This window comes from Antrostomus carolinensis, unplaced genomic scaffold, assembly GCF_000700745.2.
Source record: "Antrostomus carolinensis isolate BGI_N321 unplaced genomic scaffold, ASM70074v2 scaffold9792, whole genome shotgun sequence".
Lineage (NCBI taxonomy): Eukaryota > Metazoa > Chordata > Aves > Caprimulgiformes > Caprimulgidae > Antrostomus > Antrostomus carolinensis.
In genome coordinates, this window is record NW_010301571.1 from 38,517 (window position 1) to 59,375 (window position 20,859).

Genomic DNA, 20,859 nt, shown 5'->3' on the forward strand with positions numbered 1-20,859 from the left:
AGCCTCTGCCATGCTCTCCCTGCCCCAGTCACTGGCAGATCTCAGTGTGGCTGCCTCTACACCAAGCCCAGAACCACTGCTCCACTGCCAAGGGCAGATGAGTAAAGGAAACAAGGAGCTTTGTGCGGCTCATGTGGTCCACTTTGCTTTGTTCCTTGTGTCCCTGCTCGCTCTGTTTGCAAGCTCCAGTGTTACTGCACCAAGGACAACCTGGTGTCCTTACTGGGACAGGGTACTCCCTCCTTCCATGGGTTTTCTCTCTGCTTGCAGCTCCTGGGAGAGGATCTGTCTGAGTCCTACTCGTGGCAGCCTCTTCCTGCGTGCTCTAAGCTCCGTTCCTTAACAGAGAGAAGGTTTTGTGGGTAGATTAAAGGATAATCTCCTTTGACTTCCTTCAAGTTAATAAGATTTACAATATAGGAGGCTGGACAGTGGATTTTTTGAAGGATTTTTTGGAGGGCCTTCTGGACAGAAGTGAAAGATCTGAGATCAGAAAATGCAACGGGGAATGGCCTGGTAAGGAGTAGTTCTGATCTGTATGCTTAGTGACATTTTTTATTTTTAATTTACAAATTCTTTAGGTGGGGGTTAGTGTGTGACATACCTGCATGGAATTTGTTGGCTCACAGTGTCATGTGTGCAGATGGTAAGCTCTCTTCAGTATAATTTTCTCAGAGTTTTGATGACACCTGAAGTGTTCCTCTGATGCAAATAAATCTTGGCTGGCAATGCACACCACAGCTGTGTTGCGCTGTGTTCAGTGTCCACGTCCTGTGGAGGTGGTGGATGTTCTGCACAGCAGTGCTCTAGCCATTGGCAGAAAACACCTCTCAGCACATGAGTAACCCTTCCAGTTCCAAACAATCACTGGAAATCACTGTCTGTACCTGGGATTAATAGTTCTTATGTGGCCTTCTTGCATATGGAGACTTTCTTTTTTCAGACATGGTGTGTGTCTCATTTGCTCAGCAATCTCTGTGCATTTATGACACAGCAGGATCTGGGCAGGAGCAGAAACACTGAGCTGCCATGTGGAGAGACTGGCTTCTTTTTCAAAGCCTGCTGCTGATACATTCAGAAATACTCTTACTTGATGCTCTGATCTAGACACAGGCTGGTTTAGTATGCCTCATTTTTCTCTGAGGGAGCAGGGAATCCTGTCATCTGCCTGCCCACTGATCTTTTAATATCCTACTTGATTCTGCCTGGTTAGCATCTCCTGTTTTCTTTCAGAATTTTACATCTGCCCAGTTACTTGGCTTTTGACCCATTGGGAACATGGAAACATGATGCAGTGATTCTGTTGACTTTTGGCAATAGGTTATTTGTAGATGAAACAAATTGCATAAGATGAAACAAGGAGTTATAGGGCCTGATCTTGACATATCTGGATTTTCCTAACACACAGGATAGACACGTAGCATTTTTATGAATTTTTCAGAGGCATCTGGCACTTCTGAGATCTGTCTGAGAGACAGCTCCTGATTCCATGGAAGGGTGCTGAGCTGTGGAAAGCACTTCAACCCTCCCTGCAGGTTTTTCTTCCTGTAAAAAAGCTGCTATGGGTAAGAACATTGGAAATTCTCCTCATGGGAAACCTCACACTCAACATGCTTTTGTTTTTTGAGAATTGAAGCAAAAATTGGGATCTAAGGTGTCTCAAAGGTCTTTCCATCATTGCTGAGCAAAGCGTGTAAGTCCCTAGTAGGCAGGGCAGCCTGAGAGAGGAAGTTTTCTCATGTTCCCTTTGGACATCAAGTTATGTTTGTGAACATTAAGCACGTTTTGCACTCAGTTTCTGTAAGCTTTGCTGTGCTTTGGTTTTACAGGATGCATGGTTCAGAGCCAAACCTGTGAAGCTGAATGTGACAACTGAAGCAATAAACTCACATAACCTATTGCTTGTGCCAGGAGAGCTCAGCTGAAGCAAACCCACGAGTTTCTCCCTTACAAAGCTCACATAACCACTCCATCTCAAATTGGCAAGTTGTTGGAAGAGGCTGTTCAGCACCAACCCTTGCGGATTTCAAATGATTAGTAGAAGATATGCACTAGTTGGCTCATTTCAGATAATGAATGAAACTGAGGTGGTATCAGTTGTGAGTGGAGAACAAAGCTAATTTTGCCAAACACCTTATTGGATGTAAGTGGTTCAGGTCTGTTAACTGTTATTCCCATTTATCAAGAAAGGCTAGAAGGAGGCTAGAGCAATTAAAATTACCAGGGCTCGTTATGAGAGGTTGTGCTAAAGAAGTCTCTCCATGTAACTTGCTGCCTTGTCCTTTGTGAACTACTAGTTTTCTTGTCCTGGCTGCCAAGAAAACCTCTAAGCCCACACCTCCTGTTCCAGGCTGTCTTTTGTCCTTTGGACCATAACCTAACTGCTTCCTTTTCTTTCTTTCTTTTTTTTTTTTTTGGAAAGAGCTGTGAGGTTTGTTCTTAATGGGATATCATGTCAAAGGCTTTGCCAATCCCTTGCAATCATCAGGAACAGCTCAAGAACTACAGGTTGGCTGCTCCAAGCTAAACATTTGAGACACTGGGTGGTTCTCAGTGAGTGAGCAGGGAGGAAGGGAAGAATATGGACTGTACTGGTTCTGTGGGCTTTATCTCTCTGTTAACTCCACAACCATAACACACTGGTTGAGCATCTCCGGTGACTTAGTGTCCTGTACCTGATGATGGAGGAGGTGCAGCCTGACCAGTAGCAGGCTCTGGACTATTCTCTTCTGGCTTTGCTCTCCGTGGGGAATGCCTGGGGTGGATCTCAGTCCTTGGCCCTTCTCTGGTGGGGTGGTTCCCTGGGTTATGCTGAGGTGTTTTTTGAGATGGGTGCCCCTTTTTACATTACACAGAATCCAGCAAACTGCTTTACCTCATCGACAGGAGCCCAATGATTTTGAACTATAGGAAACAGCTGGATACTAGTCAGTGTTCAGAGGCTCCCTGTCCTGTTCCTATTCCAGAGGCCGACTTTGTTGCTCCATCTGTTTTTGAACTGCATCAGCCCTGGGAAGCAGTTGTATTCTGGCTCTAGAATACAATAGTGGGTCGCTGGATTACTGGAAACGCATGCGAATTAATCAAAATTAGCTCCCTACTTTTGTTTCCTTAGCCCACTTTTCTCCTTGTAATAACCTCTAGCAGGACACCCCGGGGGTGCCAGGGGAAAATTTAGGTTCAAGGTAGAAGACAAATGAGCTGTTTCCCACTGCACCCCGGACTGGCAGCCCTTCCCTTTGCAACACTTGTCACCCTGCAGTGGCAACAGCAATGCTAGGCCTGTAAGTGTAGTTGATTTATGTTAACTGTTGAAACAATAATGTTTAATCTGTAAAGTGCTAATCTATTTTTTATGTTGATTATGAATAGACCAGCTGTGCCTACTTTCCTATTCATAGAGTTTAGTGAACAAGCCCATTTCACAGGCTGGGTTTGGAGGGTGATTTACATGATAGCAGACACTGCTTTAAGGAGAGTAAATCAGCTGTTACACCACTGAACCAGGGACCTGGCAGCCCAACAAGAAGGTCTGGGGGAAGGGAAAAAACATGGGAGGAAGGGGAGGAAGAGACATAATAAACTGTAGAAGGTGCAGATGGATCAGAGCAGAGACATGAAAAGTAGAGGAAATGTAGGCAGGAAAAGAAAAGAGAAGTTGATATTCAGAAGAGAGATTGACAAGAAGGAAGTAGGAAATGATGTGACTGACTTAACATGGGACTTTCCTCTCTGGATCTGTGCAGAGAGCTCTGGGCTCCAGGGTTTCTATGACTGGTCACTAGGGAATGCACAGGACCCCTTCCCCAGCATGGTGCCAGTCATGCTGTTGGTAGAGTCGGTTGTGGATTTAATTTGCTGTGCAGTTGTTTCTCTCAAACAACTTCTCTGGATCTCTGTACATTTTTTCTGAGAGTAGGCTGCAAAGGGTACAAACTCCAGGGTCCCATCCAGATCTCTTTGTAAGTTATTCTACCTCGACTTGTCTTCAGTCCCTGCACCTTGTTCTCTGTGGTGTGGACTGCTGTACAGCTGTGCCTCTTGCACTGACTGGCCTGCCAGCTGTGCTGGTGCTTCAGTGTCCCATCAAGGCACAGTCAGCACCAGTAACTGGCTTGTGAGCTTTACATCCTCAGCAGGGCTTTGCTACCTTTTTGGTATCTTTATTCTATTGTAGTGACCTTGTTATATCCCTTTCTTCATTTGAGTTCGATTCAGGCAGGGCTGCCCACGTCTGCCAGGCTACATGTACTTCATGTCCACCTCAGATCCTCACTCCTACTTCCCTGTCCTATTACTCTGGGGCAATGCTGTGCTTCAGTAAAACTTCATCAGGCTTGCATCGATGTAATTAGACTGAAGCCTAAGGAAGGGATGTAGCTGGGCAGAATCTGGCTGGGACTGGGCTTTACCCTCTGCATGCTTTCGTTGTACACCTTTGTCCACCCTGGTGTCAGGCTACTGGATTGTGCAATGTTGCTTCTCTCATTCCTGATCTTTGTCCCCGGCCTAGAAACACTTTTCCCTCATCCCTCACTGAGAAGACACGTGAAAGCATTCTGCATAGTGCTCATGGGAGTATCCCTCTCTCTGTCCATTTTAGGAGCTGGAGGAGAAAGGTCTGTCAGTGTAGCACATACTCACATACATGCAGTGCTGTCCTGCCAGATGTGTACCCTGGAACACAGCCCCCCACGCCCCCTGCACACCCTGCCTTTGCAGACACACACCCACACCTGTCCCTTGCCTCTCTGTCAATGCAGGACTTTGCCTACCACTCCCCACACAAACTGTGCACACAGATGCACTGTTCCGTGCCTCCTCCTCAACTCTTCGCAAGCCCTGCCACAGCTTTGCTTGCTGATCAGATGCTTGTAGCCCACCTCTTCCAAACATACGTTCTCAGACATCCCCTCATCAGCCTCTCTATAGGCACATAAACCTACCCATAGACATTTCTCCCCCTCCACCCCTTCTCTCATACACTTCTCAAAGCCCCCAGGCTTTCAAAGCTGAATCAGAGGCATTTGAGATGAGGCACAGATGATGTGTGTTCCCCAAGGTCCCTATATATCCTCAGGCTCTGGCAGCTGGTTATTTCTCACAGGACTGCTGCTGTTGTGCAGGCTTACTGCTGACAGGCCCTTGGGGCATCTCTTCAGTCCTCCAAGAGCTTCCCTCTGTCTGGCTGTAACTAGCTTGGAGCCTGTTTGTTGTGGGTCCATTGACCCTTTCCTCCTCAGGTTTCAGGCAGTGCATGGCAGGGATGTGTTTATGCCTGGAGTCAAAATGGTCTTGGAAATTCATTTGCTTCTGAATACTTCCTTAAATCTTACCTTCTTGCTTAATGTGCCTACTGGCCCCATCTCTGTGGCATTTCTTCTCTGTGGCATTTTGGGAGAGGTTTCATCTTGATATAAGAAAGAAATTTTTTACATTGAACATTATTAGTCATGGGAACAACCTCTCCAGGGATGTGGTAGAGTCCTTATCACTGGAGGTTTTCAAGATGTGATGATCTCATGTAGGCTCCCTTTCCTATGAAAAGTTGGACCAGTGATCTTTTGAGGTCCCTTCCAAGCTGGACTGTTATATGATTTGATGATTCTTTCCAAATATGCTGTCTTTGCAGCAGGCTGCTGGCAGCTCTAGGGGTGATATGTCATTTGGCAATATACCTGCAATAATTTGGTCAAGGACTTCTGGGTTTGTTGGAGACCCTTACATGTCTTACTATGTGTATGGATCAAAATAAATGGGAACTTTGGGGAGAACAAGGGGAGACAGTTGGATTGTTGTCACCTGTCAGTTGTGAGCATTAGTACTCAATGTCTGGTACTAGATTCAGACCTGGCCTGGAAATGAGATCTGGATAGAGATCCATGTTGATGATAAGCCCAAGGCTGCAGGCATGCTTGGCAGAAAGTTGGTGACATTGTCTGTTGTGATGAGAAAGGAGACAGGAGGGATGGTTTGAGTGAGGAGATTAGGAACTGTGCTTTAGCTTTGTTGAATGTGAACAGAGAGATGACTATCTGAAAGATGGCTCAGAGACAAGCTGGAATTGTAGTCTGGCTAGAAGCAGGCTGATGTAGAGTATGGCGGTAGAACCAGAAGTCACCAGAAAGGAGGTGGGAGTTTTATGTGAGCTATTATCCAGATGCAGTGGTGGGGGTAGGGTCTATGAGCAGAGCTTTGTGGAACATCTCCAGAAAGCTGTGAAAGGGATAAGGAAGTTCCTCAGACATGCTCACAGAGCTGTTAGAAGAGCAGAAGGCTGAGAAAACTGCTCCCTTCCTGAGGAACTAACTATTCTATGATTCTATAATTCTAAGATGTTCCTGCTGTGTTAGCATTTTCAGCTCTATTGCTTGGGAGCTGAAGAGCTGCCGAGAACACAGTAAGTGTCAAAGATCCCAGTAGAAAGGGGCCACTAATGCTCCTCCTGAACCACGGAATAAGAGTCCCCTTGGGCAGATGGGATGCAGAAGAAAGTTTAGTGGCAGCAGAGGGTTGTCTTCTGCCCTGCTCTCACTGCACACTGGTGTAAGAATTGAGAGACTCTTTTATTAGCAGGGAGAGAAAGAGAAAGAAACAGAGTGCTTTCAATAAAAACACGAAAAGTGGCTGGAAGTGGAGAAGCTGTGTGCTCTTGAAGGACTGTGATTCAAATCTGTCTGAATGATTGACAAATGTGGCTCCATCCTCACAGACAGGAGAGATACAGGTGAAGTAATATTTCTCCAAAAAGTCAGAGGGAAAAGAGGGGATTTAATAAGAATTGTTCAAGTGGGAGACAGTTCAAGAGGAAAGAGCAAATTAAGATAAAGGGAAGCATTTGTATGTGCAAGGTGAGGGTAGGGGACATGGGGCAGGTTGGAGCATCTGCCCCATAGCTGCACGATCGGAGGGAAGGAGTAGCTCACAAGTCCTTTCTCTTTCAGCATGATGGGATGGAAGGAAGTGAACAGGAATATTTATGTATATACATGCCTCAGCTTTACTCTGCTTTGGTCTGTGCATTTTGCCTACACTATAAGATGCTTGTATCATGCAAAATAGAGTGCACAGTGACACTATTTAGTGTGCACTTTGAGAGATTATCGTTTTGCACTTTCTCTCTCCACACAAGCATAGTTGCTGGTGGACTCTTGCTTGACTCTGGATCGGGAAACACTGGCTGCCGTGGAGGCCAGTCAGACAGACTGGGTTGTGGAAGTAGTTTAGGATAGCGGGAAGGTGACTAGCTGCGCAAGATGTTTATTTTGAGGTGGAAAGAACTGAGATGTTGAACAAACCAGGTCATTGTGCTGATTAACTGCATCTGGAAACAGGAAATGAGCATTTTCCCAGTGGCTACAGCAGGGTTAGAGGAACCAGTACTTTGTTATCACTGGGGGTTCCTGAGGAAATAATTGATTTCAGTAGTGCAAGGTTCTTCCACTTTCCAGCTTCTCTACAGGGAAGTGAACTGGACTTGCAGCTTAAAATTATGATGCAGCTTCCAACAGCAAAATCTTTCCTTTGGTAATGGACTTTTTGGAAAGAAAGAGCTTCTTGGAATTTAATTCTGGGCATAGGATTACAGGCATGGGAGAAAGCTATCTGCATTGTCTGGAGTACTTTGACCAGGAGTAATATTCACACTGGTGAATGGGTTAGATACTTGTTCTGAGACATCCCAGCTTTGCTGTTCCCTCTCTCTGGTTTGCCGTATGTGCTTGTGCTACCAAAGATGTTGTGCTAGCCCTGCAGGTAACGTCTGGACTCCGCTTTCCTCCTATCCAACTTGATATCTGATCTGCCTTCTGATCTGTCAGAAGTCTAATCTGCAGTATCTCTGGTTTCAGAGTGCTTTGTGAAACCAGCACCCAGACAAAGAACAGCTGGATGAAGCTAAGCATGGAAGAGGCTGTAGCAGTGCTAGTGGAGAACGTGTAGAACTCCAGCTGTGGAAAGCATTGACTCTCAGGCTGCTTAGCTAGTCTGTTAATCTTAGCATCCTGTGTCTCTGGACAGTAGTAGAACAGCCAATAGCTTAACTGATGAAAAACATTTATCTCCTTGTGCCAGTCAGAAGGGATGTTCCTGAGCCAGTTAGGTTCCAGTCTGGCCACAGCAATCCTTGCTTTTACTGGACTGAATATTATTTGTTTGAGGGAGCCATGGGTAAGGGGCTTGCCTTTCAGGGAGATGGGAGATGAGGTCCACCTCACTGGTAGGGTCTCAGGAGATGCACCTCAGCTCTGCCTGCTCCTTGCTGTTACTGCCTGGTCTAGCTGTCACCACTGAGATTGATTTCAGTCCAGGATGAGTGATATTCTGAGACAGTTCTGCCTTGTCTTAAGGAGGTGACTTCACTCACGAAAATAAATGAAGCTACCATGTGTGTGTCTGAGCATAGACTATTAAACAAGAGTTGTCAGGGATGGAATAAAAGGTGCTTTTCCTCCAAGTATGGCTTTGTAACAACTGAAGGTACTACAGCAAGTAGACTTATACTGTTGCTGTGCAGCTCAGTGAATGGATGAGATGAAGGCAAAAGTGGTTTCATGTAGGCTTTCCCACTGCTTTTCTAGCCAGAAGAGACTACAGAAAGAGGGTGGTAGGTGAGCAGAACAGGGAATAGCCAGGATCCTAGCTATCAGGCAGTGAGTGAGTGAGCAAACTTTGATCTCCAGATTATGGGATCAAGGACTTTTCCTTTAGCAGAGTTCATTTTCTGTAACATTCATGGCTCTGTGACTGGGAAATGCTGCTGGTAGGATCCTGGAGAACATTCTCGGTGGTATAGCTGGTAGTGAGCTGCAGAGTACCAAAGTGTTACCAGGTAGAAATAACAGGAGAAGATGAACTTCATCCCCCAGCTGGCTCACAGCCCTTTCCCAGAAGAAAGGCTGATGGTTGATGGACAGCCCTGGTTTTGTGCTATTGCAGTGCAACGTTAGCAGTGAGTAACCAGGTTAGCAGTGATCGGCCTGCCAGCAGCCGATTCATGCCAGATGAAGTTCCATGTCTGTGGCTGTGTGTGTAATAACTGCTGTATGTGTGTTATACAGATAGATAGGTTTTAAAAAAAATATTAGAGTTACAAATTTGGTCCTGAGAAGTTAGATAAGGGCAAATTTATAGCTGTTTGGACAGCCCTAATTCTTGAGCTTGAGCTTTGGAACATGGTGTGGCCCAGCATCACATGGGATATGAGGGAGAGCAAATGTTAGAGCTCAGCTTTTCCAGATTCTAGGCAGGCACCTTCACGCACATCTCCCCTTGAAATGAACCCCATTGCTTTGCCTTCCTGTGCACTGAAAGATGCAGGGGTTTTGTCATAAGCCATTGTTTCAGTGCATTGACTTTGTCATAAGTCATTGTTTCAGTGCATCAGAATACAGACATACAGCTTTTACCTGTGTTCACCTTTATATATGTGCACACTTACATGTGTATGTAATATGAGCACCAGGGAATCCACTCAGAAGAAAACCACTGTTCTGTATATATCTACAATATTATTAAAAATATTGAGTTAATAAATACATGTTCTTGACAGATGCATTTAGGAACCATCAATTAGGCTTGGCATTCATTAGGTGGGGAGAAGTCCAATCAGATTTCACTGACTCAACAAAGCCGCCTATAAATTGTGGGCTGTTTGTTCTGACGTTTGATGAATTATTCTTCATAATCCACTGTCTGCTGCGATAAATCTAATCTTTCAGCCTTTGCTGTCTTAATAACTCTCGGAGCAACACTCTGACATTTTGTTTTCGTAGAGGGGATGGAAAGGCTGGGACAGTGGAAAAAACCCTCATTTGCTGTCTGGGAAGTCGATCGCTCTATTCCAAGGTAACATTTTCTCACGTCTAGAACTCTGGTCTTGCAGACTTGCAGGGATCAGTGAGTCCTTGGTGCCCTGGACAGTTATGTGTATGTTCTTGAAAAGATGACCAGCCTAGGATGAGGTTCACATCCCTTAAACCTAGTCCAGGAAAGGCATTCAGGCTTTTGAGAGCAATAGGATCCTTGTGTCAATAAAGTGAATTCTAGAAGTTCTGGGAGCCACAAGCCTTAGAAATGCCATATCAGACATAGAACTGAGTAACTCTTCAGCTATTCTGCTACATGAAATAGAGGGGACATTGTACTAGGCAGTGTTGAGATGTCAGCTGCAGCCCCCAAAACTTCCCTGGGAAATGTACTCTCTTCGTAGAGTGGTATTATGTTTGTCTGTTTTCTGGCAAGCTCATGAACCCCATTCTCACAGTACACCATGCTGTCTCAGCTGGGAAGCTGCAGAGAGCATGATCCCTGTATAAATCTCAGAAAGCTCCTGCAGGCTGAGCTCACCTTAGCAAATGGAGCCGTGATTAAGAGGGGCCTGTTCAGTGCTGTATCTGTCAGGAATGGAAAAAAACAGATGTATTGAGTCACCTCATCAAGGGATTTCCGGCACGGAGAGTCACAGCACAAGATGTGCAAAATTTACCTACCTGATCACCTTCTTGCTCTCAACTTCCACCATGGACCTGTCTCCCAACTGTGTGATTCCCTTTGCCTTGAATGGATTTATACCAACTTCCCATGTGCATCTTCCTGTGCTGTGGCGTGGTATCAAAATGCAGGGAGACTGCAAGCTGCTCCTGGCCATCACAACACAATGCTGTTATTAATGGAGCTGTTGTATCATAGCTTGTGATGAGTATCCTGGAGGCAAGAAGTTCAAGTTAATCCTGCGTTGCCTAGTCAGCCCCTTCTGAAATAGCAGGACATCTCACAGATTGCTATCTCCAAATACAAAATGCAAGTCTCAGGAGCAATTACAGTATGCTGTGATCAGAAGAGGAGATCTGCTGTGAAATTGTGGTTGAGGTTTCGAATGTTTCAGTTTGCATTGCTTTTTGGTGATAAGGGAATACCATTATCCCTGTTGGGCCCCTTTTTGTGAATTATTTTGAGAAGCTGTGATTGGTGAAGCTGTGGAGCACAGTGAAGTGTCTGGAGATGGCCTCTGTCTGAGATGGTCTCAGTTCCTGCTGCATGTTCCCCAGATGTGCAGATGAGTCCCCTGACATGGGCGTATTTACACTCAGTTTTTGCGTATTTACCATGTTTTTGGCAACAGAAGCAACTTTATTGTCTGAAAGTTACATGACAGACATTTCATGAAGATGCACTGTTACCAGAGCTCAGTGCTTGGAGCCTGGGCCACTTCCAGCTGTAGTTCCCCCATACCCTTTGTGCTCTCAGAAACTTACAGGGTCTACCAGTAACTTTCTAGGCTGTCAAACAGCATCTGAGTCCCAGGCTAGCAGCAGGTGAAACAGTTTCTCCATTGTGAATCTCGCTGTCATTACGACCGATCAGTCTGGTGGGAAGAGCTTCTGAAGAACATAAAGATGACTGGACAGATCAGACCAAAAGCTGAAGCCCACTGCTCTGCCTCCAGCTGTAACCAGTGTTGCCTAAGAGACAAAGGCTATTAAAGCATGGCAGGCATGCAGTTAAGCTTTACTTGTTATGATCTTCCTGCTTCCAGTAATCTGAAGGTTAGAGATTTCCTGGGCCAGAGGTTGTACCTGGGTGTTTAATAACTTGTGATGGATTTTTTTCATTGACTTATCTGCCCACCTGGACTTCTGGTATTCATAACATCCTGTGGCAGTGAGTTCCACAGCTTAATTGGTGTGGGGAAAAATACTCCTTTTTGCTTGTTTTAATCCTGCCGTCTGGTAATCTTGTGTGCTAATCGACAATTTGCTGCTCCCGAGTTCTTCTGTGGAGTGAACGAGCAGTCCCAATCCCATTCTCCGTGACAGAAGTGATTTTATAGAGCTCTGTGACATTCCCTCCCCCTTGTCTCTCTTTCTAGGCTCAAGAGTCCTTTGAAGTCCTGGGAAATACTTGAAGGCAGTTTTGAAATGCTTTGGTGAAGGACTCTCTTCCCATGGGAAATGCTGAGCATTTGAAAGTCTCTTCACTGACACCCCTCTTACTGGACTGGCAGAGTTGAGGAAAGGTTCCTTGTAAGTGGTTGTGGAAAACCAGAATTTTCAAAACTGTCCTGGACTCTGCTGGAAAGCTTCTGGATAGGACTTGTAATGCAGAATATTCTTACTTAGACTTATTCTTACATAGTAGCCTCATTCTGGCTGCACCACATGCAGGGGTCTGGAGCACCATGCTGGAAGGAAGGGGTTCAGCCTGGCAGCTAAACAGGGCTGGGCTGTTGAGACACCTTCTGTTAGTGATCCTGCCTTCCCACTGCTCCCTAAATTTGTCCTGAACAGACAGCTGACACATGGCCACTGTTCATCTGCTGCAGTCACTATGGCAGAGCAGAGCCACCACAGCACACTCGGGATGATGTTATGTAGTGTTGGGACAGGAAGGGGCCCCCTGACTTAGGCTTCTGCTCCAGGATACCTTGTTAGCAGCCAGGCTGAAACCAGGTGGTAATGTCTGTTGCAGCACATGGTTATGAAAAGGTTGGGATTAAGAGGCAGTGTATTTCAACATAAATTAGCTAGCAAGACATGCACATTTAACATTTATGGTTTGGAGATTAAGACATCAGGCAGGAACTTGGGATATCTGGGTTAAATCCCAGCTCTGTCAAAGGCTTCTCAGAACATACTGGGCAGGTCATGTAAGGTAATACTTTCAGAAAGGGCTCAGGATTTGGGAGCTTATATCCAATTGACTTCCAGTAACTTCTTAAGTGTTTAAGGACAGGATTCACAAAAAACATTGCAGCATCAGCTGTTGTGCGCCACAGACCTTGGCAAGAGCAGTGAGTGCTTCGGGAAAGCACTTCAGTGTGTGAGGAGGCCTGTAGGTGACAACTGGAGACTCCTGGAAAGTGTGAGTTTGTGCAGGTCCCGCAGTGGCTGTGCACCTCGTACAATGGCCTCTGGGCTTAATGATGGTCCCTAGGTGCAACCTCAGCACAAATACATACTAATAAGTGTCTAAGTAGATAGATCCTGTAAGAGCTTTTATATCAGCTCCCTGAGGTGTGGATACTAATACCAACAATCATGAAAAGATTTTGCATATTTAAAATTAAATGAGCTTCATTCTCTAGAATTAAACAGCCAGAGACTGTGTTTCCAGCCAGTGAAGTACAGCGACGCATTCATTTGCTGGTTGAGCACGTGCCTGATGGGGAGCTGGCTGTGCTAGTGGGGGAAATGGGCTAGTGAGGGAAACCAGTGCATACAGGGACACTACTCACCTGTACGGCTGTAAACATGCAGCTGGCTGTTCTGCTCCTTTGAAAGAACAGCCCTAAAGTTTCTTTTCTCTCTTTTAAACCTTTATTAAACCTGTCTGGAAACTATGCTTGTTTCATCTCCTGCCAGGATTACAGATGGCAACAGCTGGTTTGATAAGGCCCTTTGAGACCAGCTGTAACCTGAAAGAAGCTGGAGGGTTCCTTAAGTACCATGTCAGGTGGGCTCTGAGACTGTCCCAGACCTTTGCTTCCTAATTATCCATCCTGGAAATGATGGTTAGAGTTTTTTTTAAGGGTGCTTGTTAGCAGGGTGCTTGTGAGCAGTAAGAGCCTGCAGCCTGCTCCAGGAACTCCCTGCCTGCATGAGAGGGGTGCAGCTGCTTTCCCTTGGGAAAGGACCCTGCTCTCTGGCATGCAGTGTGGAAGCCTGGCTCACCTCTCCTCTGCTTCCATGTCATACAGCCTCTTGCTCACTTTTGCCTGTCTGGGACACACAGCCTGCATCAGAGGCACTAGCTGCCTCCAGCGTGCCACAAAAGGACAATTTCATAATGAATGAGGGTGATTTGCTAAGTGGGGGGTCCTGGAGCCCAGCCATAATTGTGCTGCTGCTTTATCTGAGCCTCACACCTGCTCATGTAATGGCCTGGCTGTGATCCGCTCCCTTCCCCAGTGCACGCTCTGCCCTTCTGCTCCTGGAGGAGCCATCAGTTCTCTGGCCCCGTTGCAGTCCCTCACCCGCAGCCTGTGGGCACGCACAAATTCACCTTGAATTGCAGCAGGGCCACTGGGCTGGCTGCCATGGACATGACTGCTAACCTGGCTTTCGTGTCCTAAATAACAGGTTTTTAAATGAAATCCTTCTTCCCAAAAGGACTCCTAGAGACAGCTTTCTTCAAGTCATGTTTCCTTAGAAAACTTAGTCACGCAAGAATATTGTAGATGTTATTCCTGCCAGAGGGAATATGTGCAGCTTTTTTTTTTTTTTTTACCCCTGCATGCATTCAGTTCTGGTGAAAATGGTTGGATTGACAGTGTAGGCAATTAAAAGCTTTTGAAATGCAAAGCAGGTGGAATTTTATTCAATTTATATGTAGTCTTACTATAAATGTACCTTACTGGATTCAGGCCAGTGAACTCCCAATTCTGTGCTTTAACCTTTGGAGGATGTTACCACCCTTATGACAGTTAGACTAGTAATATGGGCCGCTACTCTGTAAAGGGTACATCCCTTTAGTGTGAAGATGTAGGGTAGTGAGAGAGTTGAAGAAAGCCCCAGCTCGACCTCATGTGGCAAGTTCTCTGTTTGCATTTTTTCCTTCCTTATGAGATCTCATAGCCCAACATGCTCCTTGTCACCTTAAGTCTCTTCCCTTTTTAACAGGTTCTCTCTTCAGCTCAAGCTTCACATAAAGGTAAAAGTCCCTGTGTCTTGAACACGTTCCCTGAGCCATCTGTCATCCTGTAGGTGCTGCTTTCTTTATACTAATCTGAAAGGAGAATCTCAAAATCCAGAAGTAAGAGAGAAAATAAAGGGTGGGAGAGAAAGAGAGAAAAACCTTTTTTCTCTTGAGACACGAATGTCAATAGGTTTGAATCATGGCCCTTCTGTAATTAAAAACCACATAACTAGTTGTTTTTAAATGCAGTTGTTTTACTTAATTGATTTTGCCGCCAGGACCAAAGGGAAATAAATAAATAAATAAAATGCACCTTCCTAGTGAATTACTGGAGGCAGCTGAGTCTCTATTGGAATTTAATTGCTGCAAATGCTCCAGTTTGTTGCTAGCAGTAGTTTTCTGTGGAATGGGCTGGGAGAGAAGGGGTAGGGTGGTGTGGGAGGGGGCTCATTCCCTGGCAGCTGCAGGAGGGAACAGGCTGCTCCTTGTATAGTATTTTTCTTGCTTGTCAGCAAAAAGAATATTCCTTTAATGCTTTGCATGAAGACTTTGCTTAGAAGGTCTTTATTCATATTTAATTACTAGCTCGCTGCAGCTCCCATCTTTAATTACCTTTTAAAAAGCAGGTTATAAAAATGTACTGACATTCTTTCTTTTTTGTTACTGCATAGATTACAGGCTTCTCAACTGCTCACCCTAAATCAGTCCAGCCCGTGGGAAGGGTGGGACAGGTGCCCTTTGCTGGCTTCTGGGTAGCTCAGAGCTTGTCTGCCCTGCAGAAACCCTCAGCTAGCATTGAACTAACTCTGTGCCTGAAGCCACATAACCATGTTGGTATTCCCTCTGAGCTAATTAACTGTGCAGAAGGGCCTGGCTAGTCAGTCAGGCTGATATCACACTACCATGGTAATAGTGTTTTCAGGGCCTGAGTTGCAGGGTGCTGCACCGAGGGTCTTTAGCAGGGTGCTGTATTATGCAGGGCCGATGGGCCTTTGCCCGTCTCCCATTGCCTCACTCATGTCTGTCTAGGTTTTTACTTCCTGGACATCCTTCTGGTAAATCTATTTCTTCACTTGAAACTTCCCTTATAGTCTCATCCTGAGTTTCACAGCCAGAGCTGCTAATAATTTCCTTTCCTGCCCACAAAGTGCTTTGGTGTCCCCACCTGGTGCTTTTTCTGAACTGAGAGTACTGTTTACTTCTATTGAATGTGTGAGAAAGTCCATCACATAAAATATGTTTTCAGGCCAAGTCATCAGAGGTGCAAACTGCAATTTTTGTCCCCTTGCCCTGAATCCAGCCCTTACCACTGCTCCCGGTCACGTGCTGGCTTTCACCAAGTAAGCTAGCTGACGCTGCTGTAGGCACGGGAATAGGCACTGTCGGGTTTCAGGGGGTGATGGTGCGTGGTATGCAAGGTCTACAGAAGAAATACATGCAAAGGGACAGCTGTTGGCTTCTGCACCCAGTAACAACCAGGAATGCTGACCATAATTGCTCCAATCCATTGTCAGGACAGCCTGGAGGGGTCCCTCACATGTTGCCTGACCTCTCTGTGTCCCAGATGAAATGTGCTGCTGGGGCTCTGCCACAGGTTTCCACAAGCAGAGTATCTCCAGGGCACTTCTGCGCTTGGCAGGCTTCAGTAGGAGGCCAAGCTGTGACAAGGCTCAGGCAGGGGACAGAGGAAGGATGAAAGGGCTGAGCCTGCCCAGCTTTGTCACTTGCTGTCTCTGACCTGTGGGCAGGACTTTCCTTAGGATGGTCTGTGACACCCCAAACTGATGCCTCTTTCTCTTCTCCTGGCAGATAAAAGAGCTCTTTGTGAGTTTTGAGGACACTCCCTTGGGAGCAGCATCACTAGCCCAGGTGCACAAGGCAGTGCTGCAGGACGGGAGAACAGTGGCAGTGAAAATCCAGCACCCAAAGGTCCAAGCTCAGAGCTCCAAGGATATTTTGCTCATGGAGGTAAACTACCTGTTGACTTTGACTTACAGAGCAGTTGCCATTGAAATGTATGGGGGCCACATTCACCCATGGTGTAAGCAGGTATAACAGCACCATCCTGTAGCTTTGAAACCTCGGCAGAGATAAATGCTGTTTTACGGGAATAATACATAAAGTTGCTGAGGATTGAAGGTGGGTGATTGTGTGGACAGAGAGACTGAACAAGAGGGTAAGAGTGAAGGAGGGCAGAGGGAGAAGACAGGTAAACATGAATGACATCAGAGAAAGTTCATCTGAGATTTAAAAACTAGAGAGTGAGTCCTGAAGTCTCTAGTCAGCCTGTGTACCCATTAACTGGTTGATTAAACTGGTGTCAGTTCCCCTTGCGGTCAGGGCTGTGTGGCCAAGGAAAAATCGTTCTCTGTGGTTAGCGTGGTTTTTTCAGTTGAATTCCACTGTGGATTCAACAGTGGCTGAGTTAGTTGTGATTCAGTTTTGTTTCTTGATCAGCTCCTTAATGCTGAGCTGATTTATGTTGGGAATAAAAACACTGAAATATGGAGAGGGTCGCCTAACAGGGGCAGACACACAAATGAAGGATTCAGCTAGGAAAAAAAATTCAACACCTGTTTCCTATTCCTCTCCTGAATACCTGGTACCTACTTATGTTCCCAGTACAATGCTGTAGCTTCTTCCAAACTTTTAAGTCTAGCCTACTGAAAGGAAGAACTGGAGAAATGCACTGCATTGCAATAGTCAAAGATTCCAGTGGTGTGGTAGGGAATAGGAAATGGAGATGGGGCTGAGGTGGAGGAGAAGGGAAGGATTAGGTCTGTAGAGAGTAACACTAAAGCTTTTATCTCTCCTAATATGCATATATCTGTATGTATGGTACAGTAACATGCACATCCATTGGCAGACAGGCATCTCCATGGGATTAAAGAGGAGAGATTAAGCTGAGAGGGTCTGCTAAGTGTTCAGAGGGTACTGCTGATGCACTGACACACAGTTCGCCATCACAGGAGATCAAGAGTCAAAGTCCTGCCAGTACCCTCTCAGAGGAGCACATAGCTCAAGCTTCTTTAGGCAGCTAGAACACCCTGCTTTGAGCAATCCTAGCTAGTCTGCACAGAAGCACAGCTGGTTGCAGCTGGAGCACATCAATTTGCAGATGAATATTTACTTTGAACTTGTAGTGAAAGAAAATTTTGGATTTAATAAAAGTATCCCAGTAAGATGGGATATGTCTGTTTCAGTGTTGGTTTGAGAACAGAGAACTGTTTGAACTGGCCTTGGGTCCAGCTGTAGATTTGGATTTGATTCAGGTCCTCTCCAGGACTGGCTGCAGTGGTCTACATGATGAGTTTGCTTTTGTGAGTCATCACATGCACAGCAGTTCTCAGAGGGCTTATGGCATCCTTCACTCCTGCCCAAGACAGGATGGCAGAAACTAAGCAGTCAAGGAAGAAGACTGAGCAGCAGGTAATGAAAGACCGTGAGACCAGGGCAGCAAGAGGATTGTGTATGAACGAGCCAAGACCTAGATTCACCTTGGGACATTTGTCCTTTTGACAGTGGGTATCACATGAAAAATTCCACCTCATACTATTTTGTTGTGATTTCTGGTTGAACTGCTAAGAGACTTTTAAACAAATAATTTTAGAATGATTCCTATCTTTTATGTTTTTAGACTAATCCTGGGAAACTTGAAACTAAAACAGTGTATTTCCTTTGCAATTGTCCTTCCTCTACAAACAGTCTAATTTGTCATCCTCAAGATTGATTGTGTACACACAGCTCTGGGAAGGTAGCTCACAGCATGACACATGCAGTCTTGTTTTTAAAGGGTCTCTTGTGGAGTGTTGGCTTATGTGCATCATCATATCCTTGTGTGGGACTATTTTTGTGTAGGCTGCACTGAAAGACAGATTATGTGCACTGAGGTTCTGGTCCTTTAAGAATCAGACAGACATTGGAGCTAGGTAGGAGGTTGATTTAAATATTGATGGAAGTGGTCTTATTTAGAGACTGATGGGAAGGAATCTGAATGGGAAGAGCTAGATGGAAAATTCCTAAATTCACTTGAGGTTTCATATCATCAGTGCTGACGCTTTAAAAATCAGTACAGTGTCTGATAAATCAAGAGAGAGATACCTCACTGCTGTTCTTATATCAATACTTATTTCAAGACAATATGTTAGACAGATGTCAGAAAAGGGACAGGCCAAATACTTAAGTATGTCCCTGCTGATGGTCAAGTTGGCAAATTGATTGAAAAGAGCATTTAAATAAAGCAAAAAGCAATGCATGAATTTTCTCACATCAGGCACCAATGAAATGATCCCGCAGCCCCTATAAATTTTATGTACACATTCATGAAGATCGCTGGTTACATTTCATTTGGGTGACATAAATTTGAAAGGATTTATGCCTCTAGATATAACAGTAGAAAAATCATTCAATAGTGTCTGGAACCTGGTGATTACATTTTTAAAGGAACATTGAGTTTGGAACTGACATTTAGATAAGAGAAGTAGAGAGAGGGGTGGAGAACAAACGTTTTCACACAGCTGAACAGGAACAGTGATGGTTCATAATTTTTTTTTTTTTGTCATACATTTCAATGATAGCAACTTCCTGTGTGCACTCTAAATGTTCCTTCTGCACTGCAATGGTGGAGGTCTAGAAAGGGGAACTGTCCAGAAACACACACTGACAAGTCTGTTTTCATTTTCAGATGGATGTACAGAACAAGTCAGATACAGACAGCAAAGTGGAGTGCTTTTTTATGTCTTATTCTTGTTCAATGACTCAAGTAGTTTAAAAAAGTCAAACAAAATATTTTCCTTAAGATGTGCTCCAAATTGACAACTTGCCTAAATTTGTGACACTGGTTGAGAAACTGGCCCTTCATTTGCGCAGAAAGCATGCTTGGCTGCTGTGCAGCTTTGATTATGCCATCCAATCGCATAATCTTGATTTTCTTCAGGCAGGACTGCCCATCCCTCACCTGTTAAATGTTGCTTTAAGGAAACATTTCCAGGAATTTTTCGGCTGGGCTTTTCAAGGCCTTGTGCAGCTGAATACCTGATCCCTTTAAGAAGAGGATGCCAGGTGGTGGATATATGATACTTAGAAAACACCACCTCAGCATTGCTGAGGATGGCTGTAAATGATGCTGAGGAGCAACTTGCCCTCTGACTCCCACCAGAAGTGTCCTTTAATGATCTGTAGCCCACTACCTGTATCCAAACTCCACTGTCTTCTCCGAACTGCCCAGTGGATATTCTGTGTTAGCAAAATTCTTGCTTAGCAGTGGAAGAAGTAACACAGGTGACAAGTCTTACTTTAGATCTTCCTCTTCTGCATTATCTGAGCTCTGTTCAAATGAAGCCAAACAGTGACTTGTGGAATTATAGGACTCACAGTTGCTCCTGGGTCATGTCCATGTTGAGATCTGGCATATGGTCTCTTCTCCAGGGCTTTGTTCTCTTAATTCTAGGCAGAAGGCAGCTGGGCTCCCTTTGGTGTCTGTGCCATCATTTAACTCCTAGATGTGCCTGTGTGGAAGGGCAAGCCAAAATTTGTGTTGCATACCAAGGCGTGACACCACGTGTTGTGTTATGATACTGCAGGAAGGCTGCAAGCACTTGGGGTGGAGGTTGGTTTTTTTTGTCTGTAAATTACATGGAATGATCCTATCAGAACAGCACTATGTGTAGCTGCATGGCTTTGGAACCAGGATGCAGCTGGCTGTTTCCTTGTTCTCAGGTTCTCCTTTGGGTTGTGAAGCAGATCTTTCCAGATTTTGAATTCATGTGGCTGGTGGAAGAAGCTAAGAAGAATCTGCCCTTGGAGCTAGATTTTCTCAACGAAGGCAGAAATGCTGAGAAGGTTGCTCATATGCTCAAGAACTTTGACTTCCTGAAGGTGAGGGAACACACATTTCTGTGTATGTATGTGCATTAATAGTCTCACTTTATGTGTCTGTGTGCCTCATTCACCACCTATAGGAGCCTTACAGAGGGAGAATATAGCTCTGTATTGTTCACCCTAGACTGCTCTGCTGCTGCAGACCAGAAACTGCTCTGAGACATGTTTCCTCCTTGTCTGTTTCCTACTGTAGGCACTGTATATTGGATTAGGAGTAGTGGCTTGTGGCCAGCAGTGTCTGGAGCCTGCTACTCATTTTCGCAAACACTGTTTCTTTGCTGAGCCATTTGATGGTACCTTTTCTTGGGCTTTTTCTTAACTGAGGGCAAGAACTGGACATAAACC

At 45.2% G+C, this 20,859-nt stretch overlaps 1 protein-coding gene across 6 annotated transcripts in view; it reads left to right on the forward strand.

Moving 5' to 3' along the window:
• The window catches only part of ADCK1 (aarF domain containing kinase 1), a 77,754-nt gene that overhangs the window by 36,260 nt on the left and 20,635 nt on the right, over nucleotides 1-20,859 (forward strand). For 5 of the 6 annotated variants that reach the window (XM_010163512.2, XM_029083903.1, XM_029083901.1 and 2 more), the window contains 2 exons: nucleotides 16,444-16,602; nucleotides 20,353-20,511. In XM_010163512.2, the coding sequence (XP_010161814.1) occupies nucleotides 16,444-16,602; nucleotides 20,353-20,511 (318 nt within the window). The remainder of the gene's footprint in view (nucleotides 1-16,443; nucleotides 16,603-20,352; nucleotides 20,512-20,859) is intronic. The other variant, XM_029083902.1, reaches the window with a different exon arrangement.